The following is a 27,503-nucleotide window of genomic DNA, read 5'->3' as shown; positions in this document are numbered from 1 at the left end:
GGGAGCCTGAAGCGGGCAGCCTCGTGGACCTACCAGGTGTCGCCCGACGTGGACCTTCCCTTCTCACTGGAGCTACTTGAGGACTGGGTTTCTACCACGTGTGTGGAAAGGGGCCTGGTTTCCGTCTCCAAGGCCGCCTCTGCCCGAACTCCCCCAGCCTCTCGGGCGGGCGGCTTTCCTGAGGGCACCTGCGGGTTTCTCCTCAGGTGTCTGTACTCACCCTCCTCCAGCCATCTCCCCCTCCTCTCCGTGCCTCCAAATCCCACGGCCCAATACCACTCAGCTCCAATCCTGTCTTAAATCCTCCTTGACCATCCCAACCTGCGGCCCTCAAGCCCTCCTGGGCACGCAGCGCTCACTGGCTGCCTGCGCGGGACTTAGGACCTCGGCCTTCTCCTGCAGCACGACACCCACACAGGTGGGCGACTCACCTGCTGTGACCCTACCAAGCCGGAAGCTAGGGCCAGGGTTTCTCCTGCCTTCCCCCCAGGCTCTGGCGTGCGGTCCCACACACACAGTAAGTGCTCCATGAACACCCCAACTGTAGGATGTCCTCCTCCCTGGCCCTCCAGCCTCTCGGCCGGCCCTTTAGGGCCCAAGATATTAGCCGTTCTACACAGTGTTCTAGAGTGTTCCCCGAGAGAATGTTAATCCTAGAGAAAAGGAGTGCCCTCTGACTCCTGTTTGCATTTTTCTCAAACGCCTTGTACGTATGGGGCACCCCCTAAACACTGTCACTGGGGGAGCTGTTTTCAGTCACTGTGTGACACGAGAAAGGCGCTCACTTTTCTGAGCCCACCTGTCCGGTGCAAGCCGCTGTAGCAGTCTGCATTTGCAGAATTCTTAACAGCCAAGTTCTCACCCGAGAGCTTGTGTCTTTTTATTCCCAATCTCCTACAGGATAAGCCAAGCAAGAATTATCCCCATTTCACAGATGTGGGGCATCCAAGCCCAGAAATACCAAGTGATCGTTCCAATAAAGTAAAGCCAGACCTCTTCAGAGCTTCTAACTTAGGGGCCATCTAGTCTGTCCCCTCACAGGGAAATAAGCCGGCGGTGTGCATGAGCTGGCCCAGATCTTACAAAGTAGCTGGTACTGACCGCTGGGCCTTGGCACTTCCTCCTGCTCCTCTGAACCGAGGAAACAGCAGGGTCACAGTTAGGACATAGGTGTGCCAGTCCAGCTCAGGCCTCTCGTCATGGCCAGTGCTGCCTGGGCCCTGTTAGGATTCCCAGCAGCAAGGGACGCAGGACAGCCACAGAACATGATGCCTGAAAGATCTGGAAGGAGGAGGCAGCTTCGGAGGTCGGGGACTAGTCGCCCTGGTGCTTATCGTGAAAGTAGGGGGCAATACGGGGGTGTTAAGCTCTCCTTGAGCATCAAAGGTGTTCCGTTTTCCCCCTGAATGAAGTAAGAATGAAACAGCTAGCCCGAAAATCCAGAATGCAAAATCCCGCCAAGTACAGTGTAGAACGCGCCTGAAGTTCCCACTAGAATGAATGTGAGTGCCCAGAGGGCAGGCTGGCATTTCTGTTTCGAGGCTCTGCTGTAGCCCAGCCTCACGGCCCGCCCTGCACCTTCCACTGCACCTTCCACTACAGCCCAGCCTGTAGATTAAGACGCTTTCGGGAATATCATGCGCTTATTTAAAAACAAGGGGTTAAAGGGGGTGCCTGGGTGGCACAGCGGTTAAAGCGTCTGCCTTCGGGCGTGATCCCGGCGTTATGGGATCGAGCCCCACATCAGGCTCCTCCACTATGAGCCTGCTTCTTCCTCTCCCACTCCCCCTGCTTGTGTTCCCTATCTCACTGGCTGTCTCTGTCTCTGTTGAATAAATAAATAAAATCTTTAAAAAAAACAAAAAAACAAGGGGTTAGAGCCACATCTTTTGATCAAGAAAGATGTCCGTGATATTTTATGAAGTGCCAAAAGGCCAATTGCAAAGGGATTCTCTACAGGCAAAATGAAAAAAATGTAAAAATCATCAGCATAATACTTTTAAAAACCTATTAAATAAAATGGATGTGGACACATTTCTAAATACAAACAGTATAGAAATTGCTATGATAGTTATTGGCTCTTTGGCATGTAAACAAAACCCTCCAAACAAAAAACCAAAACCTAAGTGTGTTCCTTAAAAATTTGGTAGCATTCACTTGATTCCTATCTTCTACATTCTTTTCAGAATATAGAAAAAAAGAGAGAAAGCTTTCCAGTTCACCTTCATAAGCTGAGGATAGTCTTATTTCCAAAACTAGATGAGGAGGATTCAAGAAAGGGTCAGGCTGACTTCATTTATGACTCTAGCGGAAAAGCCCGAGTAAATAGCAGCCCCGAAGCTCCATGGTGCGTGGACACAGTGCACTGTGAGGACAAGGTCGGGCTTTTCAGCATCAGACAATTGGCCCCCAAAGGTGTCCCAAGATCAGGCTTCTGAGAGCCCACTTCCTCACTGTTCTGGAACTCACAAGGAGCCAAGAGTGTGCAGAAGTGTGACCCTGGGGTTTTATAATTAAACACGAGCGACGGCTAGATCATACCACGAAGAGACAGGACCGTCCGTTATTTTAAAAAACATGCTCGGCTAAGGCTGAGCCCTCTGTGTCACTGAAGGTTCTAGTGTGACCTAAGAACTCTCCAGAACACAGCAGGAGGTGGAAGTTCTAGCCTCGCCACAACCACATGACCTTGGGCAAATAATCTGACCTTCTCTGCCTGTAGAAGGAGGGAGTTGGAGAGGTGATCCCTGAGATCCCTTCGGGTGCGCATCTGACCTCGTCTTTGGCTGTAATACCTTCTTCCTAGCCGGAGACAGATCCTTCTGAACCCGGGGGCAGGAAACCTGTCCCGAGGCCGTGCCTGCGGTCGTCACACCTGTCGACCCATCAAGGTCAAACGACCCTATCTGAAGGGAAGCCCAGCTTTCCCGCCAGGCAGGGGCCGTCTGCAGGCCGCACGGCAGCTCCCCCGCAGCCCGCACCCCCCCGCGACTGACCTGTGCAGTTCCTCTGCTGCACCAGCATCTGCTTGAGCTCGCTGAACTCACTGGAGCCTTCTGGGGACTCCTCCAATGGATTCTCCGGTTCCTGCACGTCCAGGTCCGGCTGCTCGCCGCACGGGTCACCCAGCTCGGAGTCCTGAAAGCCGTGCTCCTCCACCTGCCCCATCAGGGGCTCCGGCGTCTCCAGACTCTCTGAGCCCTCGTCGTTGGTCTGCACCTCGATCTTAATCACGATCCCGTCGTGTGCTGAGAAGGTAGGGAGAGGCGGGGGGGACAGGACAGAAGAACCCAGAACACGTTCATTGCACGAGGTTTCTGCAGCCTAGGATTTACATTTCAAAAATTCTCATTTTAGAGACCATGAGGAAACAGGATGCGGGGTCGAGCGAGCAGACATAGAATTTTCTGGACATTTTGTGGCCTTGAACATCACTGCAAAGCGGAGCAAAGTTAAAACAGACGTGGAGTATGTACTCCATGACCCCTACAGTTTTAAAAATACTACTGTCAGGGCTGGTTTTTTGTTTTTTGTTTGTTTTTTAAAAACAAATGCAATCTTAATTCCCTTTCCCGGGTGGGGCCAAAGTCAACGGGTAGTTTCCCTCTCTCACAGTGAAGCTGAAAAATGGAAAGGCTAATCACCTCTCACCCTGCACACCTTTCTAGCCCAGCCCCCGGGGTCTGATGCAGACAGACCGGACATCCCCGAGCCCCGGCCCGGCCCACAGCTACACACACACACACACACACACACACACGCCGTGCACTTGGAGCTCTCAGCTTTGTTTTTAGTTAAACAGCATCTGATTACACATGTTGCCCCCCCCTTTTCTTTAACTTGCCAATAGGTCTGCAGGTAATTTCGAATGTCCACACACGGGCATCATTTCTCATAAATGGGATTTAGGACATAATCTTTCAGCGCGGTATTTTTTCTCTTTCGATTTGCCTTCCTCTCCCCCCTTCCCATTTCACCGCTGTGACCTCCCCAGGTCACCCCTGTAAGTACCCTAGCAGTTTTGTCTACGCTTCCCCCCCGGTGCTGCACGCAGCCGTGCAGGACGGCAGTGTGTCCAGCCGTTCCCCTCCTAAGGAACATGTGGTTTTTTGTTCCCAGTCTTTTGCATGAACTACGCCGCAATCGCGTGTGGACTTACACGTCTCCCTATAAAACAGGGGTTTGATTTCCATGCGAGTCCCAGGAGTGGGGCCGCAGAGTCAGAGGTGTGGTTATTTTTAATCTGATAGATGTCATCAGGCTGCTTTTGAACAAGGCTGTGACAATTCGTATTTCCACCAGCCCTGCGGGAGAACAGCCTTTCCCCGCCTCCCTGCCAGGGACAGACAGCACCGCTCTTTCATATTTTCCTCAGTCAGATGGGTGCAAATTGCTAATTTTCTGATACTTTAATCCCACTTTCCTGACTAGGGTCATCTGAATATCATTTCTTTTCCTTATTGGCCTTTTCAAGTTGATGCCATATGAACTGAGTTCTGTTCTTGTCAACAGGGAAGAGTCCTTTGGTTCCGGTGCTAAAGATAACACGTTTCTCTTATCAGCATTTCAGACAGTTCCCAAATCTAGTGTTTGTCTGTTGACTCTGTGCTGTCTCTTATCAGACTGCTGTCTTCAAGTCTTCCTGTGGTCACACATGTCCCTCTGTCTTTTACGGCTTCTGGGTTTTCTTAGTTAAGAGGGCCTCCTCTGCTCCTGGATGGTTCATAGGTTCTCTTGGAGTTTACTTCAAGGTTTTTCTTGCTGTATTATTTACATTTAGGTCTTTGCTCCGTCTGAAATTGATTTTTATTTTGTGCGGAGTGTGAGGTAGGGGTTCAGCTCTACTTTCTTCTCTATGGAGAGAGCTGTACCAGCATGAACTCCCTCACAGGTTGAAAATCACTTTAATTAAGGAAATTATAAATGCATAATGCATAAGCAGAGGCATTCATTCCTTCACTGAATTCACTGATTCAACGGTTACTTTTTGAGCACCAACTATGTGCGATGGGGTATTTTAATGCCATGGGGTACATCAGGGAACCTAACAGAGCTCCCCACCCTCATACACCTTACCTAGGGCAATAAGCACAATAATAAATTGTACGGATGTCAGAAGGTGGTAAGTGCTGTGGAAAGAGAAAAGACACTGGAACCTGGTAAACAAAGCCAACAGCCCGCACCCCTGGGAAGCTTCCCCGCTGTTAACCACACCCACTCGTGATCCCCAAGCTAAAAGCTGGGGAAACCAGACCCACCCAGTAGGCTGGCAGCTGATGCCACGGGACCCAAAACTGGGTTCTCTCTCTCCTCTGAGCGGCCAACCCATCTCCTGCCAGCCGGTGGAGTAGCAGAACAGAGCAGCTGTGACGGTCCCCGACGCCTCGGCCACAGCCTTAGACTAGGGCCGAGCCTGCCTTCCCCACGACCAAGTCTCCAAAACCTCTTCCTCCTACTCCCGGTCTCACAAAAAGATGAAGTCACCCACACTCACGTCCTTGCCTGGCTCCTGCTCTAGCTCCGAGTCACCCTGCTGACTCCCCTCGCTCTCCCACCCGGGGGACGGGGGGACATGGTGACTCCTCTGCCTGCTGCCTCAGCCCTGCCCTGTTCCCGGGGCCGCCGTGCTCGCCCCGCAGCGCCCGCTTCTCCCTCTGCAATCCCTGTCTCTGCGCTGGAGCCACGGGCACGACCGTGACCCCAGCGCCAGAAAAATACCCTCCCTGACTTCATAAGCTCTTGAAAATATTTTGCTTGCCTCCTCTCTAAAGCAGTTTTTAAAAACTAAGCACCCCTTTGCACTTTTTTGAATAAACACATAAAATGCTTCAGTAACTGCAAAAGATGTCATTTCTGGAGTACTGTAAATATTGATGGTTTAAAATAAACTCTGCTGTCACTCTTTAATGTCGCCAGTGGGATCTGAGAACGCCGGCAATTTTCAACCCACCATTATTCACTTAAAAAATACACGAACAAGTTCTTCTTTGATAGTTGAAATTTTTATATCATTCCTTTTCACCTTGAACTTCTATTTCCATTCCCACTTTGCCCACAGAAGTTTATCCCAATAGAACGTATTTTTATGCTTAGAAGTCTATTACCGATCTCCTCGTCTACCCCTCTGCCACAAAAACGTGTATGTAAATTGAAAGATTAATTTTGCTTTCATTTCTAATAACCACGGGGCTCTAAGTGTTGATTGTTTTCCTGGCTTGAGTTATCCTTCGTTATTATTACTGTAGAATGATACACAGTTACTCAAGATTGAAACCTAAAAACTTGTTGGAAACAGCTCTTACAAGGATGGAGAGGAATTTTTTTTCCCCAATTAGTTTGCTTATCTGAGAATGAATATTCTTATTACTTGATTGAGACAAGAGTTCAGAATAAAATCTGTTCCTATTTTTCATTTTCATAAACACAAGCACTGGCAGAGCTCATTTACATAGATACATAGATGGGCTGGCAGGAGCTTTGTTAGGGAATCATCACTCGATTCTCTGAATTTGTTCTGAATTATAACGCCATGAAAGCACATGGTTAACATATCATCAAAAATTGTTTCTAATGACCTATTAGCTGACAACTTAATTAGGTTTTCTTTCAATTTTGTTGAAAGCAAAGTATTGCAGGTGATCTAACTTGCGAAAGAATTTGCCATCCGGCCCCGAGCGCTGCCCTTGTGGACCTGTGCCCCTACGTCCTGGACCATCTCTGTAACCCAGAGAGCTTTTTATACTCCAGAGAAACACTCCCTCGTAAGATGGGGACGGGCGAGGGGTGGGGCTGCTCTCACTGATGAGGTTTCTGAATGAGAACAGATCCACTAAGGACTCACGGAACCCTCAAAGCCGTCTAGGTCTTGTCCCTCTTGGAAGCCTCCTTGTACCTTCCGGCACCCGCTCCTCCTTCGAGACCTCACTCTGCCAACCCCCTTACACGCTCTCAGCTGCACGGAACTGTGCTCCTCTCTATGGCGGTTATTTCTTTTCCCTTTGAAAGGTGCTGTATTTACACATTTTCCTGCCTCTCCTCCATTTGTTATACAGCAGGGAAGCCAGTGGCCTCCCACCAAAAAGGCTTCCCCACCCCAAACAACTTTTGAAAGAGTACTGACAACCAAATTGCATTTATAAGCAGTAATCTGGTCTCCCATTGATAAAAGTTAAAGACACGTACATTGCAGGGATATAGTTTATGATCAAAGGTGGAATCCCAAGCCAGTGGGGAAAAGTTTTAAATGAACGGGAATGAATGGATGGAGTGGGGACAGCTGGCTTCCCGACCACAGTCTTCACATCAAAACAAACTACCAATGAAACAAAAATTTAGACACAAATAATGAAATCATACTAGTATTAGAAAAAAAAACAAACAGCTTCTCTCTCTCTCTCTCTTTTTTAATAACTGTGAGCAGAGGAACAGACTATTCCTAGCCCCCTGGGACTTCAGATCCTCCTTCTGGAGGCTATCTGGCCAGTGACAGCAGACATTGCATGTGCCCAATACATACCGACTCATTTTTAGGTGTAAGTTTTTTTGAAAGAATTTCTGTAGCTTTGCCTTGACATTGTTTGGTGATGAGGAACTTATTTACTTTGTGCTTGGTTTGTGATCTCCGTAATTACATTTCTTTCTGCGAACTCTTGCAAGATGGGGGGAAGATCAACCCTACACACTGTTTCCAAATGTATCGTGCTTGTGAGCACTACATTTCATAGTCAATGAAGCTGATATAATGTTATATTTGCAGACACTTAGTGAAAATGCTTAACTATTTGCATTTTGCAATTTTCTTTTTGTTTTCTGGAGCAAGAAAAATTTTATTTCAGATTTCAAATATTTTTAGAGGTTTTTAAAAAGCTCATAGGCCTAAGACCTGTAATCACGTTTACTGAATAAGAGGGGCTAAGTATTTCTACACTTAATATGAAACCCAGACACCATAAAGAAAGTTATGGATAAATCTGAATACATAGAAACTTAAAACTGACAAAATTTGAACACACAAAAATTTAAAATATCCATACCCCCCCACACACGCACACACACATAAATACTAAATATAAAGGTAAACCATATATTCAGCTAATATCCTTAAAGAAAAAAATTTTTTTTAAGATTTTATTTTTGCAGGACAGAGAGGGAGAGAGAGAGCGCATGAGCCTGGAAGCCTGATGCGGGACTCGATCCTAGGATCCCGGGATGATGACCTGAGCAGAAGGCAGACGCTTAACCAACTGAGCCACCCAGGTGCCCAATATCCTTAACTTTTAAAAAGCTTTTACCAATCGATGATAAAATGATGAATAATCCAAAAAGAATGATCAGAAGATAATTCATAAAATAATACATCCTGGTGATCAATAAAGGTTTTAAAATAGGCTCAACATCACTCTTACAGAAGTTGAATGAAAGCATCAAAATACTGTCTCTTCTACCATCACTTGGCAAATAATAAAAAAATAACACCAACTATCGGCATGGGTGTGGGGAAAGAGGGAGTCTCATGCTTGTGTATGAACTGAAGGTGTATCAATTGGCACAACTGTTTTGAGGGACATTTTAAAATATGTATCAAATTTTTAAATGGGTACATCCTTTGACCCAGAAAGTCTTTTTTTTTTTTTTTTAAGATTTGATTTATCGATTTGAGAGCCAGCAGGGGGAGGTACAGAGGGAGAGTCTCAAGCAGACTCCACACTGAGCAGGGAGCCCGACTCGGGGCTCGATCCCAGGACCCTGGGATCATGACCTGAGCTGAAGGCAGATGCTTAACCGACGAGCCACCCAGGCGCCCCCATATAGAACTTTTTAAAAAAGATTTTAAAAATTGGGGCACCTGGCTGGCTCAGTCCGAAGAGTGTGCGACACTTGATCTCAGGATCCTGAGTTCGAGCTGCAGGTTGGGTGTAGAGATTACTTAAATAAATAAACTTTAAAAAATAAAGAATAAAAAATTTAAAAATGTGTTAAAAAAGACTTTAAAAATTAATAGGCCATAAACTTTAAAAATCTAACAAAGTACAGCCATAAAGAGGAATGCCAGCCATCATTTCTCTGCTTTGAGCTGCTGAAGAAGGTTAATGTGGCGACACTGGTTTTTACTTTCCAAAGAACTCTAAAGTTTCATCAGCATAATTCAAAAAGAATAAATGCAGGGAGAATGAAAGTCCTACATAATTGTCTTCAGTGTATTCCTTCCAATTTCTGTGCTTGAGACTCTCCCCCCCCACCACTCGTGATCTCTCTCTCTCTGAAATAAAATCTTAAAAAAAAAGTTACATGTGCACACAGGCTGAGGGTTAGTTTCTCAAAACTTGTTTTTAAAAAGCTCTCCTCCACTCCCCACCCGTATTTCCTGTTCCCCGAGGCAACACTTCCAATTCCTACCTCTGAGGAACACACTCCTGCTGCTACTCCTTGAATTTTTTCCTTCTTTTAAGATTTTATTTATTTGTCAGAGACAGAGAGAGAGAGCACATGCGCATGTGCGCGGGGGGAGGGGCAGAGGAAGAAGCAGCCTCCCAGCTGAGCAAGGAGCCTGATACGGGGCTCGATCCCAGGACCCTGGGATCCTGATCTGAGCTGAAGGAAGACGCTTAACCGACTGAGCCGCCCAGGAGTCCCTCAAATTTTCAATGTAAACATCACCTGTTGACTTCCAAGAGCTGGAGATGAGGACCATCTCTCCCCATCCCGGCAAATCTCTAACAAATCCCTGAGCCTGCCAATGTGGTTTGCAATTCTGGTTGGATGAATATTGGGCATTTACATTATTAGATCACATAAATGTTATGTAACACTGAACCGTGGAGTATACTACAGTTATTTTCTATGTCTGTGTCTTTTGCTTTCCCTGGAATTCTTAATTTTTTCCTTGGCTTAGCTTACAATTTTCATTAAGTCAGCTCCAAACTCCCCGACCTCTTCTGTAAGTCTCTCCTCAAAACATTCGGACATAATGGGTATTTCTCAATTTCCTTGACTTGGAAAAAATTTTTCTACAACCTTCTGATGTGCTCCAGTCTGGACCGGTTGCCTCAGGGTGCACAGCCGTCTTCCTGGGATCCCCCTTCGGCAGCACCCCAAGGATCCCCCTCACCTCGCTTGTGTTGAGCTCCTAACACCTCCTTCTCGGTGTACTTCCTCATTTCAGCAAAGCGCCTCCCCCAGTTGGAGGAAGGGTGCACGGGAGACCTTGAACATGTCTTGATTTCACCTCTCACATTTAATTAGAATAGTCTAGCTGATATAAAACTCTAGAATGGCGGGAAAATATTTTCCAACTTTGTAATTTAGAGAATTTTAAAGATATCGCTCTACTGTCTTCTTCCAATATCGTTGAAAAGTCCAAAGCCATTCTAATTCTTGTTCCTTTGTATGAACTGTTTATTATTATTATTTCTTTCTCTCTCTGGACACTTGTAGGATCGATTTGGCCTCAGTTGCCCGGACACGTCTCGCTGAAGTATCCAAGGCATGGATCTGTTTTCACCCGTTGTTCCGGACAGTTGCTGGGCTCTTGCAATCTGGAAAACCATGTCTTTCAGTGCTGGGAATTTTCCTTGAATTATTTCATTGCTAATTCCCTTCTCCCTATTTTTGCTATCCTTTTTTTTTGTGATATTCCTATTATCTGGATGTTGGACTTCCAGTGTTTACTTTTTAAACTTCTTTCACTATGTTTTGGTCTCTGTGCTCTATCTTCTGGAACATGTGCTGAACTTTATCTTCTAACACTACTACTGAGTTTTTAATTTGTATTATTTTTAAATTCCAGGAGTTCCTATTTTTTTTTTTAAATAAGCCTTACACTTAAAAAAAGAGATGATTTTATTTATTTATTTGACAGAGAGAGAGAGAGAGCGTGCACACAAGCAGGGAGAGGGGCAGGGGCAGAGGGTTCTCCCCACTGAGCAGGGAGCCCAATGTGGGGCTTGATCCCCGGAGCCTGGGATCATGACCTGAGCCAAAAGCAGATGCTTAACCCACTGAGCCACCCAGGCGCCCCGATAAGCATTACACTTCTGTGTCATGGATGCAGGCACTTCTTTGATCTCCTTGAGGAATGTGAAATACATATATGTTATGTATATATTACGTAAGTATATAGAAATATATACATATGTATTTAAACATAGTTTTTAAAATCTCTCTGTATAGTTTCTGTTTCTTTGAAATTTATTTTTTCTGCTTTTCCTTTGGTCTCTTTATATTAGAGGCTTTCCCCAAATGTATGTGGTCTTGGTTATCTATTTATATTTAAAAGTAGAATATTCAAAAGAGATTGAAAGTTTGCTGCCTTTAGGAAGGGCTTGTTAGTGATGGGATAGGATGGCTTGGCTGAGTCATTCCCTGGGGAGATACCTCGGGCTGGTCCCCAAAGTCTCCAGGCAAAACGCATCCAGTATGCTGCGGGGGTCTCATCCCAGATGTCTGTGTTGCTCGGGAGCCAGCTTAGGGAGGAAGGCTGGACAGCTCAGTGCCAGCCTGTCACGTGTCACTTATTCCCTTGTTTTCAGCATGGTGCCCCACCCTCCACTGTGCCCGGGGTCCACCTTCAGACATCGTCTTGCTCGTCTTCTCCAGAGAAGCAGCCTTGGCTGTCCGCCAGGGCTGGGAGAGGCAGACACCAGCTGAGGGACTGAGGGACGCCGTGGAGGGAATGTGAAAGATGTCGCACCCACCTCTGTTTTTAAGCCCACCTTTGCCCCCATTTCCAGAGAGACCTAGAGTCTCCAGGACTGCTCATTCCCGAGTCTTGAGCAGGGAATGGGGGTGGAGTGCAAAGCGAGTTTCTTTTCTGCTTTCTCCAATACCAATTTTGGATGTAGCTTTCTAAATCAGTGATCACCCAGCCATCTGCTCTCAGGCTTCCAGAACGTGCTTGCTGTTGTCTCCTTGTTCATTCCTTTTAAAAGTCCCTTTGCTCTTGCTTTAGAAGGATTCTGGGAGGTAGGAGTGAACACATGTTCAACCTGCCATCTTTAACTCGAGGCCTTTCTTCATGCATTGTTGTTTTTTTAAAATTGTTTTTACTGAATAAGAAGTAACACATACTTACTTGAGAACATTCTACAAAGCATAAAGAACTACAATTTCGTTGTTTCCATTCAATTTTTTTCTCTATCTTTTGTTTACATCACGGACTTCATGTTACATTTACCTTCTCCGTTTCCACATCATCACTTCCCGTCGACTGGTTCACCGCTATCAGCTTCACACCAGCGTTAGCAATCCGCGTCTTAAGCAAACAAGGTCCCCCCCCCCCAGCTCCTGCCCCGTACTTCCACTCCCCACTCACAGCTAACCTGAAACAGCTGATATGTGTGCTGCCTCCCTCCCCTCCCCTTCTGCCCTCAGGCCGCTCCAACGGGCTTCCAGCCCATCACACCCCCAAGGCTTCTCCAGCCGAGGTCACCGGTGCTGCCCACCTGCGCGTCCCGGGACACGTCAGTCTTCGCCTTACTAGACCACACTCCCTCCTTCTGGAAGCACTCTTCTCTTGAAATACCCCACAATGCACTGTCCTAATGTCGCATGCTCTACCGCCTGAGCCAGCCAGGGCCCCAACTGTCCTCACGTCTTACTACCTTTCCGACCACTCCTTACATTTCCTCCGCTTCCGCCTTCCTTCTCCAAATCCTACAACAGTGGTTCTCAGCCCTGGCTGTGCGTGAGAATCATCTTGGAACGGTTTTAAAGAATATTCATGCCTGGGCCCCTACCCAGACCAATATATTCCAAATCTCCTCTAAAAGTCAGGGCTCCCAAGGGCATGACCTGTTCTTTCCCTTCTCCCTCTCTGGACCGGGTCTACGCTATCAACACCCAGATGTCCGTCCCCAGCTCAGATCTTGGTTTTGTTTGTTTTTTTAAATGATTTTATTTATTTGTCAGAGAGAGAGGGAGAGAGCACAAGCAGGGGGAGCAGCAGGCAGAGGGAGAAGCAGGCTCCCCACTGAGCAAGGAGCCCGATACGGGACTCCATCCCAGGACCCTGGGATCATGACCTGAGCTGAAGGCAGACACCTAACCGACTGAGCCACCCAGGCGTCCCAGATCTTGGTTTTTAACTCTTTATTCAGCTACTTTCTCAACACTTTCTCCTGGAGCTCCCCCGGGGGTCTCCAGCCCAACCTGTTCTTGTCTTCCCTCCTGTGGTCCTGCACCCAGCATCTCACGGCGGTCACAGGCTGGGGAGCCTGTCAACACCTGCCCATCGCAGATCCTTCGAAGCCTCTACTGCCAAAACCGGCCCCCGGGAATACCCACCTCTCTTCTGGCCTGTGCCACATCGCCTGCCTGGACTACTGAGAGTCTCCAACTGGTCTCTGAGCTTCCAGACTGTCTTCCCTCCGGTGAGTTCTCCTGGGGGCAACTGGACTCCTACTTGCCCTTCAGGTTCCCACTAAAAATTCCACTTCCTCAGAGAGGGCTTTTCTGCTGTCCTAGCTCAGTGCAGCCTTCCATGCTGTGCTTCTCACGGGCCTGGACGCTTGCCCTCACGGCACCACCACTGCTCCCTACTGGAATTGTGTGTGTGGGGGGGCGGTTAGTTATTGCTATTGGTCTCTTGACATAGTACCTGGTAAAAAAAAACACCCTGATGAACTAAATAATAAACATATAAATGAAACCTATGGTATAAAAACTTCATTGATGATTTTAGTGGGTGTATAAGAGTCTATCATAACGTAATATAATATCTGTCCATCTTAATCCACAGTTTGGATTCTTTTCCTTGCTACAGACTCTCAGAAAGGAAAGGAAATTCTTAGGTCAAGTATATGAACATTTTAAATATTTAAAACATATTTTAAGACTAAAAAATATCAAATTGCTTTTCAAAAAGACTGAGACCTTGGATTTCAGCCATGCCTTCTGGTTTGTTTTTTCTCTCTGCTAATTTGTTAGGGGGAAATGCAACCTGGCGTCCCCAGACCTCCATCACCTCCCTTCGAGGGCCATGAATGGGAGCCCCTGCTCTGAGTGTTTTGAGAGCAGGGTCGATATCGGAATCATTTTTGGATCTCCTTGCCCTTAGGGATTCGAACCATAAATAATAGTTTATTGAATACATTCACTTAGCCAGTTCATAGAATTGTCATGTTCAGTGTACTCCGAACTATGAAAATTCTGTTTTCTAGGCTCTTCCCTGTCGGTATTGCACCAGAGCTGGTTCTGCGGCCACTCTTCTACAGGAGAAGACGCAAGAGCTGTGACAGCAGGGCTCTGATAACGGCAGATTCACAGAACAATCCAGCTCTCCGGCAGCCGGGGCCCCTGGTCTCACACGGAGGTGCGAGCTCACAGCCAGCCCTGTGTGGCGGGGGTTCCCACGTCCTCCCCTGTCCTCCCTCCCGTCCAGGCTCCGAGTGGCTGGAGATGGTCAGTGGAACAAATGGCACATTCCAGCCACACAAGGCAGCCTCTGTGAGGCCGCCACTTCCCACAGAAGCTCCGGCCGCGGACGTGCGTGCGCCAGCACAAACCCGGCCCGAGGCAGAGTGGGCTGAGGTTATTTGCTTTCGATTCTGGCCCGACCCTGTGGGAGGCCCGCCTGTGACGAGGGTGTGAACAAGCAGACAGGGGAAGGGGACCGATGCTATGGTCCCGGCGCTCAGAAGATGATGTGCAAGGAGCAGCACCTACACCGCAAAACCCCGCCGGGGCATCCGACTGCATTCTAGGGTATTTACCATGACCCACTTCCCCAGAGTCTCATTCTCTGCCTCCCAGGCCTGCTTGCTTCTTTCTTCTGCTTTGAATCTCTCTCTTCTTCCCACTTGACCCTTGTTTTTGGCTGTGGCCACTCAAACCTTGTGGACACAAACTTTGTTTTTTTCCAAATGAAAGGACATTCTGCCACATGGCCATTCTTTGTCCCCAAGTCCCCAATCTCACCTGCTTTTAAATCATCTTTTTTGTCTGCCAGAATGAACTCAGATCAGCCTCTACTCTCAATTTAGACCTCTAGCAAACCTACAGGAAGGAAGGATACTGGACTGCTCTGAGAGATGCCAGCACTTATTTTTCCAGAGGCTTCTGTCTCTTCTGTCAGTTACAGCTCTCAGTCCATGGGGCTGACATTACTCTAGATGTTTCTGGGCCTCCTGCTAGGAGCCAGCTGACAGGTCCCGGAACCAATGACATTACCTCATAACAAGACCTGGCCTTTGCTCTGGTGAGTTCTCCTGCTAGATTATCCTTTCTCAAAAGATAGGATCACCCATGATGTCTGGCAACGAAGGACAAGGATTGGCTTCCACCGCAGACCTTCAAGGTAGCTGATTCAAGTCCAAAGGCAATTCCAAAGCAGGAGCCCCACAAACAGGCCACGCGCCGCAAGAGCACCCACAGGGCAAGCACGTGGGCTACTGACACGGGGCCGGCGAGGGACGACCCCCACGCAGAACGACAACGGCTGGTATTTACTGGGCCACCGGTACAGGCCAGTCACCCTATCAGGCCCTAGAGACTAGGACCAGTCCTATTTTATAGACAGGAAAATAAGCCTCCCAAAAGGCTCAGTCAACTAACATGATACCGCCAATGAGCAGAGAAGCCAGGATTCCAACGCAGGCGCCCGACGCTGGGGTCTGCGCCTGAGACGCACGCCTTTCTGCTGCCTCCGTCAAACCACCCCGTCCAGACACTGTTCTGCACATCGCACAACATTTCACGTCAAGTCTGTCCCTATCCCTCCACCGACCGGCTGCAGGACCAGGGCTGTGGCCCCTCTCTGGAGAGCTCCACAAGGCACCATCACTAGCACCCTGACAAGTGACCACGTTTCTTTCAGTTCTGGTTTTGTTTTCTGCCAAGAGTGAGGTGACACCTGGTCATGTCAGAAACTTCCCGAGACAATGAGCCCAATGGCATTCTTATTTCTCAGCCACTTGGGCTGCTGGGGGATGGGGTCAAGGAGGCGTCAGGCAGGTCCCAGCACCTGCAGGCCTTCCTGCACACAGCTTGCTAACACAGCCTTCCGGGGTCTACTGTGTATTGCCACACCCCATGCTGGGCCTCCTGAGGGCTGAAAGATCTAGAAGGCAGAGCTCTGGGCCACCCAGTAGCCACTCACCAGCACTGGGATCTGCGGGTGTCTCGCCTTCCTCAGAGTCCTCCTGCTCCTGCATGGTTGGCCTCTCCCCACGCTCCATCTGCGACATAAGGTCTGGTTTGGAAATTGCATAGTCTGGGCAGAAGGAAGGAAAGAAGACATACCATGTGGTGACGTCACACTGGCTGCTGTAAGGGTGTCACCTGTGTGAGTGGGACATGAGGAGTAGCCCCCTGACCACTGGCAATGTTGGCAAAGAAATGGGCCCAGTTCCTGGCCCTCTTCCTTAGGGACCCCGCTGTGTGTGGGCCTGCACATGCGTGCGTGCATTCGTGAGGGGCCTGCATGTGGGCGTGTATGTGCATGTGGGGGGGGCTGCACACACGTGTGTGCGCTGACCACAGCCTCCCACGCGGGGGAGCAGCAGCGGGCGTCACCTGCCCACCAGCGGGAACTGACCCTCTGTCACCTGGGGCTGCTGTTGCTCACGGTTTGCCAGTGCCTGCTCGGGCTTTTCATGACAAAGGCACACGAGAGATGTGAAATTGTATAGCGTAAAAAAACTCATCCTGATAAAATCCAGAAGCTAAGAAACGAAATACTAATAGTGTCCCTCACATTTAAAAAAGTTTAAAGCTCTTAGGAAATAAAGTTACCAGATGAAGAAACTTGGAGGAAACGCGCACATGCGCGGCTTCTCTGTAAACGGTTAACATCCATTATTAGATCTAAAGAGCCCCTACAGTTAGTACAAAATAAAAAAGCAAATACAGGTAATTCACAGAAGCGATGCAAACATCCAGTAAACACAGGAAAAGATGCACAAGTTCACTAATCATCAAAAAAATACATATGAAAATAACGAGGTGTCATCTTCCACCCATCAGAAAAGACAAATATTTAAAAGCGAAGAACAGCAGCTCGGGCCAGGCCATGGAGAGACGGCACCGCCGCGCTTCGGGCGCGGAGGTGCACAGCCTTCTAGAGCAAGCGCCCGCAACCCTGTGAGCACGCATCCTCTCCCCTCGGCAGACCTCCTCCTGAAACACTCCCGCAGGTGCAGAGATGCACAGAGACGCTATCTCCACGCTCGGCAACGGGCAGGAGACGGACCAGCCTGGTGCTCGTCAACAGCAGAAAAGTCGAACGCCCGGGGGTTCATCTGGAATGCCGCTCCGTCTTTCTGAGCAGGCCTACGTGTACGGACGTGGGAGTTGTGTAGGGCCTATCCTCCAGTAGAGTAAGTGGCCAGCCCCATCCGTGCACACCACGGACGGCAGGTGCACAAGTGAGGATGAGACCCAGTGCAGGTGAAGGGCTCATAGTGGTTACCTCTGGGGGGCAGTACTGGTGGGACGGTGGGGATTGCTTTTTACTATAGAAATCTAAATGACTGAATTTTCACAATTATGTATATACTTTAAAAAGAAAAGAAAAAATGAGTTAAAAAGGAAAAAAAGTTGTCTTAACAGGGAGGTATGTGTATATTCAATTAACAATTCTAGCAAGAATGAAAGTTTCTATGCAACTTGCATAGGTAAATGTTTTTCTAACTTTTGTGTGCTGAAGAGTTCCCCATACCAGACAGAAGGATATATATAAAACTAAAGTATAATTTTCCCGGGTTTTCGTCCTTAAAACCACTTATTAATGAAAACAACAAGAATGCACAGACTTTGGGGGAAGAATCCTCAGTGAGATTGTGACTTGCTGGTGGGACCCAACACGAGCATCAGACTCCTGGGTCACAGCCTCCTCTCTGCACGAAGGAGACAAAAATCCGGGGGATGCAGGCCCCCCATCAATGACAGTGTTCAGTCACTTGAACAGGCAAAGGGAGCGAGCGCTCACACCCGTCCCAGCGCCCCCCCGGGAGAGGCGGAGGATTAAATAACGCAATTCTCATAAAGCCCCTCACACTCTGCTTAGTATTAGTCTGCTGGACAAACTCATCAAATCTATATATACAGGGCCGGGGGTGAAAAATGTAGAGGTGAGACCCCGACGTCTGTCTTCTTCCCACCTGCCCCCGCGGCCTCTCAGTGGAGCGGCGCTGCCTACGAGCTGTCCTCATCTCTGCAGCTCTGAAGCCTGGGGCCGTTTGTTCTAACTGGTTGTGTGCACTAAAATTCGGTTTTCTTTGTTTCTGATTATGGGTAGGACTGGAGTTCAGAACCCCCGACGTCTACAAATGAGCCTCCGGCTAGTGTCAAGGAAGCCCCCCGGCGTGGGCGAGCCTTCTCCTTACCCATAGACACCAGAGACTCGTAGTTGCCCCGCATCACGTTCTTGTAGAGCTCCTTCTGCCACTCGGACAGGTTCCCCCACTCCTGCTCGGAGAAGTGGACGGCGACATCGTCGAAGGTGACAGGGACCTGAAACCACAGAAGCTCAGCTTGGACCAAGTGCATGGCAGTCACAGGCCCTCAGCTGCCAAATCCCAAGGCAACAAATGGCTCTAAGCCCCAGGCCTGGCTCAAACACCTCTTCCTAGGACTGCAGTGGGAAAGGCCCAAAGGTCACCACGGACCTCTCTAGAAATCTGGCCTGACTTCAGCCACTGTCCTGACCCCACAGAGTAAGGGCCTCGTTTTGTCTGGTCCGTTTTCTAACGTGAGTACCCTTGCTGCTATAAAGCATGGTCTGCAGACCAGCAGCAATGGCGCCAGGGAACCTGCTAGAAATGCAGGCCCCCAGGCCCCAGTCTAGACCCACTCAATCAGATTCTGCATTTAGTAAGATTGCCAGGTGATCCAAGCACACAATAACATTTGAGAAGGGCTGGCCTAAAGAATGTAGTCCAAGTCTCGTCCCTACATAAGGCTGTGTACACGGACAACACGCAAAAGAATAGAAAGAAAACCAGTCCACGTTCAAGTTCGTTCAGGATCTTCTGGGAAATAATATTAAAACCTAACTATTCTCTAGTTTTTTGGGATACCTCTTGAAATCACATTTTTACTGGCATTAACAATTTATATGTAAGTCACCTGGAAAAAATGTGGAGGACAGAGCCCCGGAACATTCCACCAAGGTCCCCGTCCACATGGACAGTGAACCTCTAAGTCACGCTCATTGTGAACTGAATGCCCTTCCAAACTGACCATCTCTGATCACTAAGAGTTTCTCTGACCTGTTCATCTAGGGCTTAACCAACAGGACAAATCATGTGATTTTGGCATATCTCGTGCTTGGCGAAGAGATGTTGACAACTAGGTATCATTATATTTGTTTCCTTAACCATCTCTGCTTCCTTCTTTTATATGAAATTCCTAAAACACATGCCAATTCAGATCCCTCCTTGGGAAGCCCCAGCTGGGATAGCTTTACCTTGGGAACCTCTCCATTGCTGCCCGGGGGCAGGCGCAGGATCCAGAAATTTCGGTTTTTCAGCAGGTTCTCCATGTTCTCCAGCCGCCTCTGCAGCAGCCCGTACTCCTGCAGCAGGGTCCCCAGCACGACCCACTTGCTCTCCAGATGGTTTGCAAACTCCACGGCCGTCTTCTCACAGTCCGCCAGCTTCTTCTCGGCCGTCCCCGTCCGCCCCTCCAGGGTCAGGAGCCGCATGGCCTGGGCCTCCAGTTTCCTCTCTACCGCTTGGACGGCAGCCCACACGGCCAAGCGGGTGATCTCTGCTGTAGGGAGTGGTGTGTCCTTCTGGGCTGCAGAAGAGATCTGGAAGGGAGTGTCTTTTTGGGAAACGGGGCTCTGAAGCAGGGGGTCCATGTCAGTCTCAGGAGCTGAGGGGGAGAGGGTCAGGGGGTCTTTCTCAGGAACTTCAGGCGAGTGGAGTGGGGCTTCTTGGTGGGGGGTGGAGTGGGACAGAAGTGATATTTCTTGTTCAGTAGCAGCTGGGGGTGGATACTGGGTCTCTTCTTGGGAAGTCAGGGGACCCTGGAGATGAGTCTCTTGCTCAGAAGCGGCAGGATACAGGAGTGAGGGTCCCTTCTGGAGAACGTGCGGCATTCGGCCAGAGGTCTCGAGCTTGGGAGTCTGGGGTAGGGAACCTTGTCGGGGAATGGGGGGAGACGAAGAAGGAATCTCTTTGGGGGGAAGAACACGGGACTGGAACAGAGTTTCTCGGGGGAGTCCAGCAGGGGCCTGACGTGGGGTTTCTTCTTGCAGAACATTGGGGAATGACAGAGGTGATGAGCGCTGGGTCTCCATGTCCAGCTGCTGGACCTGTGTTCAAGGAAAGAAAGGACAGGATTGAAGGCCACAGGCTCTAGCTGACAAAGTAAACGCCAAAGATAAGCACCCACCTAAAAAGGGTTGCAGGTTTACTGGCAATAAGATATGTTGCATGGACACAAGTCTTCCTGAGAACCCAGCACTGATTTAGATGTCAGTTACAAAACTATTATTAACAACAAAGAAAAGAGGTGGCCACACCACCTTCTGCATTGCAAGAACCATCTCTTTCTTCCCAGCACACATACACAAGGACCACCCAGGACTAGGAGAGGACGAGAGGGGAAAGGACACCGGCCCCAGCTCCCAGACCTGCCCACACTGACAGCAGCCGGCTTACTCGGCCTCTCTGTTCTCAGTGTCCTCGCCCGTAAAACACAGTATCCGATGCACCTGTCACCTCCCTGAGTTTGAGCACCGAGCATCCAATCAAATACGACTTCATAAACCGGAAGAGCAGAATTCTGGCAGTGCCAGGCACTGTTCCCACCCCAAGACTGCCAGTAAGGTGGAGATGACTCCAGTGGGGCCAGCACTGTTAAAGGACTTCCCTTGACGATGAACTTGACATCTGGCCCCACTGCTCCTGCTCGCGTCAGCAGGCAGTCCCAGTGCCCTCTGTCTTTCCCCTCCTGTCCTCCAGTAGTGAGGACACACAATTACCTTCAGTTTCCCAGACTCTAATAAACTGTAGACTTATCAATACAGTTTCTCAAAGCAGGTACGTGGTGAGACGTGTTACATGGACCCAGCCCCTCCTGGAGAGGCTGAATGGGCTTCTGGGCATCCAGGCTGACTTCTGCTATAAGCAAAGAGAGAAGGAAGACCCTGCCTGAGCCAGGCCAGGGGATGGCAATTCAGCTGCTTGTATGGGAGCCAAAATGCCCAGGGCAGATGGTCCACTGCGGTAGGTATGCGCTGGTGGTCTGAGTTCCTCCCTGTGGTTTGTCAGGTGGGAATGAGGAGCAAAAGCCTGGAGGGACTGGGAATGGAGCGGAAGTCAGCCAGTTGTGTGACTCATGTCAAGACTGGGGGGGACCAGAACCTAAAGAAAGACTGATTCCTTTGGGGGATTTTCATTATTCACTCTCTCCCTGTCCCCCACCTTGCCATATTCATGTTGAGAAAATTCTTGTGTGACCAGGGAGGTGAAGCCAAGGTCTTCTGAGTGGCCAGCTCTGGGTTTCTTTACCCAGACAACCAACAGCTTTACTGGAACTGAACAGAAGTTCATCTATAACATGCTTGTCCATTTGCTCACAATCTTCCTTCAGCACATCTGCTCAATGGCCATCACTGCGTCACGTACAAGAGATCTTTAACATAACTGAAATTCCCATTCTCTTCATTTGAAAGCGAGCGTATCCCTGGGGTCCAGTCTGGCATATAGTATGTGCTCGATAAATGTCTGCTGAATGAATGAACAGTATAAATCATTGGGTCATGTGAAGAAAAATGTGAGGGTGAAGAATGGTGTTGCTTGGGTCATCTATCGGAGCTATCTAAACCTATTTATATCTCCTACCGCTTTCTTTCCTTTATTTGCTCATTCATTCACTCACGAGGGCCTTCAGTGAGACAGCACCACACTTTCAAGCCAAGAACTGAAAACCGAAGGCCTGTTCAGGCGGAATGTTCTTGAGGTAGTATGATCCAATAGCCGCGCAGCTGACCAGATGTGAGAGCTAATTAGTCAGATAACAGCTAACAGTTAGTCAGCATTTACTGTGCGCCATGGACTGTGTTAAGCATTTTAAAGGGTTATCTCACGTCATCCTCAGGAAGCCCTATGAAATAGGGACTCTGAGAACTGTGACCCACACTTAGCATATGAAGACACCGAGGCTTGGAGGGGCCACCCAACTTGCCCAAGGTCACCCAGCGGGCTGGCAGCAGACACGGTAGGTGGCCTCCAGGCCTCATCTGTCCACTGAGGCGGCAAGTCAGTTAAGTGTTCCGAATCCTTTCTACCTCGAAAATTCAGAGAGGCCTGGAGATTCAACAAAGACCTGTGGGCGGTTCTATGGAGGGGAAGGCCCTGCCCATGAAGACATTTCAGGGACCCCTTTGAAAACCGAATGAAAGTTGTGGACTCTCCCCTTCAAAAAACAAAAACAAAAAACACCCTGTGGGCATGCACACAAAATTCTGCAAACACTTTCAAGGGATTCACAGACCCCTAAACCTGAAGATTAAACAGCTAGGCTACCTCTCAGCTCCTCCCAGGTGAGGGCAGACAGGACAGCCCTCCGGGACAGGAGCCTCAGACACAGGGAAAACGACTAGCATAATGCAACACAATAGGCACATTATGGCCCTGTCCTCGGAGGGGGATTAGGGTATTTGCCTACAACTAATAGGAAGAAGGGAAAATCCCCCCGGGGCCAAGTTAGTCTCCCTGAGTAATACAGGGGTTTAACTAAAACAATGAACCCCCCCCCCTCCAGTACAGTACCTAAAGCCAGCAGAGTAAGACACCTTTACCAACTAGTCCAATCAGAGCTCAAAGGAAAATACCATTTCTTTGCTCTCTATTACTAGACTGGATCTCTCCACTTCCAGATTTGGAGAACTGTAGAAGGATGAGGGGGCACAGGAACACACCCCCTCCTCTACCCCCAAATAGCCCCTTGCTATACTGTCCTCCATACCAGTAAACCTGTGGCTTGATTTCAGCCTAAGCATAAAGAAAAGGATGGAGCTGTAAATATAGTATCTAAGGTTAATAAGCTTGCATTCTCAAACTCTTGCGGGCAGGGGGAGAATTCTGGACTACATATCATAGGATTTAACCGACCCTCCCTACCTCGTGCATCCCAAGTGGATGGGGTCTCCAGGACTCATGCATCTTAGCAGAAAAAATACATAACCATTCATATCAATTTATAAAAAAAAGAAAGCCGTGCCATTTTCCTGTAGGACCCAGTGTGGTTCAGAATTACATACCATTCAAGGGCCCTGGAGACCGAAGCCCAGAGGTAGGCATTTTAAAATCTCCATTTTATTTTATTTTTCCAAGAGATGATTATTATTTTTATTGCACCGGGAGGCTCTTTAGAAAGCATATATCCCGACCCCCTCCTGCACCCAACAGTAAACTGAGGCTCACAGGCGCTGACTCCCGTGCAGCAATCCTGCTCTCCAGCACAGCCACTGCATCTCAAAGAGCAGATCTGCGGGGAGATTTTAGGGCTGATTTTTAAGAATGGCCCACTAAACAGGACCATCAGCCACTAAACCCTTAGAAGCTCGCTCCCCAGACCCCATCCGTCTGGACACCCAAAATTTGGCGGGGGGCCCTCCAGACGCAGGCGCTGGAGGCCCAGGCGCCTGAGCCCGAGGGTCACCTGCTCCCCACGACGCAGCCGCTCGGTTGGGCGCTGCCCAGCCTCTCACCCCGCCGTCACCTCCCCCCACCCCCGACGGGCCGCGTCCACCGAGCGCCGGGCCAGGCCCCTAACCCAGGGGAGGCCGCCGCCAGAGCCGCCCCCTCCCCGTCCAGGCCCGCAGCCCGGGAAGGCTGGCATTTCTGGGGACGCGGGCACCGGGCCACGGATGATTCGCTACGTGACCTTGGGGCAGGCCGAGCAGGTCGCCGCCAGGTGTCTGTGCCTCAGTGTCTCCGCTCTGCGAAATGGGGAGAGCCGCGTCAGCGCCGCGCTCCGGCCGCGGGAGGCTCGGCGGGGGCGAGCTCTGCGGAAAACGTGCGGCGGCAACCCCGACGGACGCAGCGCCCGCTCCACAGGGAGCGAGGCGCGCCGCCCCGGGCGCCCACCTCCGGGCCCGCGAGCGTGCCAGGCCCCGGCGTCCCCGCAGCCTCGCCCGGACGGCGGCCGGATCTTCGGCCCCGCTCCCATCCCGCAGCCCCCCCTCCCGTTAAGGGGCGCGCGAACCCTCCGCCTCCCCCACCCCCCACGTCGCGGCGTTTCTGTCCCTTACCGAGACCCCAGGCCGGGCCGCCGAGCCAGGGACGCGCAGGCCGTCCCCCGGGCCCCGAGTCCGCGCGTCCGTGCGCGCGCGGGCCGCCCTCACCGGAGCCGGGGCCGCCTCGGCCATGGCCGTGCGCTGTCCGGCCCGGCCCGGAGTCGCCGCCGCCGCCGCGGCCCCGCGCAGGCCGGCCCCGGCCTCTCCGCAGGCGGCGCCCGCCCGGCCCCTGCCTTCCGCCGGGCTCGCGCGGCCGTCGGGCCGGCCGCTCAGGGCGGGCGGGGACGGAGCGGCCGAGCCGGGCGGCGGCGTCGGAGCGGGGCGCGGGCGGTGCGGGCGGCCGGGCGGGCTGGTGCCCCGGCCGCGAGCTGGGCCCCGGCCCTCAGCACCGGCCCCCGGCCCGCGCGCGGCCCCTCAGCGGCCGCGGCTGCGACCCCGGCTCCGGCCCCGGCCCCGGCTGCGAGCTGCGCTGCCGTCCCGGCGCCTCTTCAGCAGGGGAGCTGCACAGCAGCTGCCATGTTGATACAAACTGCATCCTGGGAGGCATGTCCCTCTCAGGCCGTTTAAAGAGAAACACTCCGAGGCTCGTCGGAGGCTGCAGGAACCCAGACAGCTCCATCTACAGCCGGTAGGAGCGAACAGTGTCGAGCGAGCAGCCAGGCGGCGACGGACACGCCCTGAGCCCCGGGCCAGCCCGTCGTGGAGCCCGGGCCGAACCGCTCGGCTTCCCCCCCAGGCCCCCCTGGCCTCTCACCTGGGGTCCTCGCCTCCCCGGGCAGCCTCGGGCGAGACCCGGAGGCGGGAGAGCCGAGCACAAACAGCCGCGCGCAGGCAAGGCGACGTGCTGGGGTCTGGAGGCGGCTTGATTGGCTCCGACAGCCTTCCTCCCGCCGGATCCCCCTGCTCCTCTCAAACCCAGAACCCGGGTCGTTCCCTTTCAAAACCTGCGCTCACAAAGGGATCTAAGAAACCCGTCACACCAAAGAAAGCCCGAGTTCATGTGACCAGCTCTGTGCAGTCCGGGTTCCAGGGAAGCGGGCTGTGGTTCCAAGGGTAACAAGGGGGTTGGGTGCTTTTGTGAAATGCCCGAGTGTTGTTTTCGACATGAAAGGACACAATTCCGAGAATCATAGAGTGCTAGGGCTGGAAGGGGCCGGACCCGTCATTTGGGAGGAAACTGAGGCCGAGTGGGAAGGGACTTGTTTACCCTAAGTTGTAGTTCCAGTCCCTTGTAGGAATGCTCTTTCTAACCTTGAGAGATACCCCAAAAGAAATGGTAGAGCTTCGAGTCAGCGGCTCCCTTTCCTGGACAGGTTCACTTACACACGTATTTGTGGAATACCTACCAGGTGGCAAGAACTGGAAACGAAATTGGGGGGGGGTGGAAGGAAGGAAGAAAGAAAGTATAGGCAGGCCTCCTGGATACAAGTGACGAAAACCCAACTGGAACTAACTTAAGGGGGGTGGGGAGAAAAGTAGAATATCTTTGTTCACCTAACGGGACCCCAGGGAGGCCAGGGGTGGAGCTGCCTTGGAAGGCAACAGGAGCAGGACTCAGTATGCTGTCAGCTCAGATGTCTCTTTAAAAAAGGAAAGTTATGGATACAGATAAGGCCGGTGCCAGTCCATTTCCTTCCCTTCCCAGAGGTTGGAGATGCCACCTATGTCTTGTTGCATTTCCTACCATGCGTCCGTGAACAGTGCATACCACTGGTTTTGGTATTTTAAATGTTTATGTGAATGATGTAATTCACTCCATATCGGCTTGCAGTTTGCTTTTTTTTTTTTTAAGCATCATTGTTTTTGAGATATAGTCCTGTTTAAACAAGAATATCTGGTTCATTCATTTTAACCACCATATAGTATTTCATTGAATAAATAAACTCCAGTTGACTCCCCCTTCCCTCCCCGGGCGGGGAATGAAAACAAACCTGCTGGCAGGAACATCTGCATTCATGTCTCATTGTCTATGTTAGAGTTTCTCCCAGGGAGACCCCAAGACACAGAAGAGTGGGTGACAGGAGTGCCTTCGCCTTCCCTAAGTTCACCAAATTGCTCACCAGTGAGAAAGTGCCCAGCGACACTCCCCCCAGCAGTGTGGGGGGTCCTGTTCCCACAGCCTTGCCAACGCTTACTGATCATGGACTCCGGACCTGGTCAACACGATGAGTTTGAAGTGATAGTTCATTATTTCACGTTGTGTTGATATTTGTATTTCCCTGATTATTAAGAGAAAGGAACATCTTTTCACATTTACTAGACATTCAGCTTCTCGTTCTTCAAATTTTCTCTCCATATCCTTTGCCAGTGTTTCTGTTGTGGTCTTTTTCTTACTGGTTTATAGGTGCTTTTAAAAAACATATTGTGCATATGAACCCTGTCACCAAACTTAATGTGCTTACTGATAGGATTGCATTTTCATCTACCCGCCTGCTACTTGTTTTCTTTGTGTTCCAGGTCTTCGATAATTTCTTTCTCTTTCTTTTTTTTTCTTTTTTATTTTTTTAAAAGATTTTATTTATTTATTTGACAGAGATAGAGACAGCCAGCGAGAGAGGGAACACAAGCAGGGGGAGTGGGAGAGGAAGAAGCAGGCTCACAGCAGAGGAGCCCGATGCGGGGCTCGATGTGGGGCTCGATCCCACAACTCCGGGATCACGCCCTGAGCTGAAGGCAGACGCTTAACCGCTGTGCCACCCAGGCGCCCCTCTTTCTCTTTCTTTTGTTCCTTCTTTTTTTGCCTGCAGTTGGATAGAGTATTTTTTTTAGTAATTCTATTTTTCACTGTACGCTAATTAGTTATACCTCATTTTTAATGGTTGCCCTAAATTTTAAAATATCCCGCTTTAATTTTTTTTTAAAGATTTTATTTATTCATTCGACAGAGAGAGAGAGAGAGAGACAGCCAGCGAGAGAAGGAACACAGGCAGGGGGAGTGGGAAAGGAAGAAGCAGGCTCCCAGCGGAGGAGCCCGATGTGGGACTCGATCCCGGAACGCCGGGATCACGCCCTGAGCCGAAGCCAGATGCCTAACGACTGCACTACCCAGGTGCCCCTACCGCTTTAATTTTTAACAGCCTGCTTCACGTGAGTTATACCCCCTCACTACAGTGCATTAATCTTACATCAGATTACCCACCATCCTTTGTATTATTGGTAACATACATTTTATGTTTCCAAATGTTATCAGCAGAAAGCTTGAGTCCTCTAACTTTGCTCTTCTTTTTCAAGGTTGTTTTGGGCCACTGGGGATGCCTTGGATTTCCATTTGAATATTAGGATCAGCTTGTGAATTTCTTTTTTTTTTTTTTTAAGA

At 50.1% G+C, this 27,503-nt stretch overlaps 1 protein-coding gene across 1 annotated transcript; it reads right to left on the bottom strand.

Moving 5' to 3' along the window:
• Positions 1 to 1,906: 1,906 nt before the first annotated feature.
• On the bottom strand, positions 1,907 to 24,295 carry ZNF777 (zinc finger protein 777). Its single transcript, XM_040643841.1, has 5 exons — positions 24,203 to 24,295; positions 19,403 to 20,254; positions 18,321 to 18,447; positions 16,094 to 16,207; positions 1,907 to 3,248 (listed from the first exon to the last, which is right to left on the bottom strand). The coding sequence occupies exons 2-5, from the start codon at positions 20,237 to 20,239 to the stop codon at positions 2,893 to 2,895; spliced, it is 1,434 nt and encodes a 477-aa protein (XP_040499775.1). The 5' UTR covers positions 20,240 to 20,254; positions 24,203 to 24,295; the 3' UTR covers positions 1,907 to 2,892.
• Positions 24,296 to 27,503: the final 3,208 nt, after the last annotated feature.

The sequence above is a fragment of the Ursus maritimus genome, unplaced genomic scaffold, assembly GCF_017311325.1.
Source record: "Ursus maritimus isolate PB19 unplaced genomic scaffold, ASM1731132v1 scaffold_3, whole genome shotgun sequence".
Classification (NCBI taxonomy): domain Eukaryota; kingdom Metazoa; phylum Chordata; class Mammalia; order Carnivora; family Ursidae; genus Ursus; species Ursus maritimus.
The sequence above is the reverse complement of the archived record's forward strand: the minus strand, read 5'-3'. Positions and strand labels throughout refer to the sequence as shown.

Excerpts from the sequence above, each read along its gene's own strand:
- ZNF777 (XM_040643841.1), bottom strand. The coding sequence starts at position 20,239 with ATGGAGACCCAGCGCTCATCACCTCTGTCATTCCCCAATGTTCTGCAA. Across the intron at positions 16,208-18,320 it reads CGAGTCTCTGGTGTCTATGG|ACTATGCAATTTCCAAACCA; the intron begins GTAAGGAGAAGG and ends CCTTCTGCCCAG. Across the intron at positions 3,249-16,093 it reads ACCCGCAGATCCCAGTGCTG|CACACGACGGGATCGTGATT; the intron begins GTGAGTGGCTAC and ends CTACCTTCTCAG.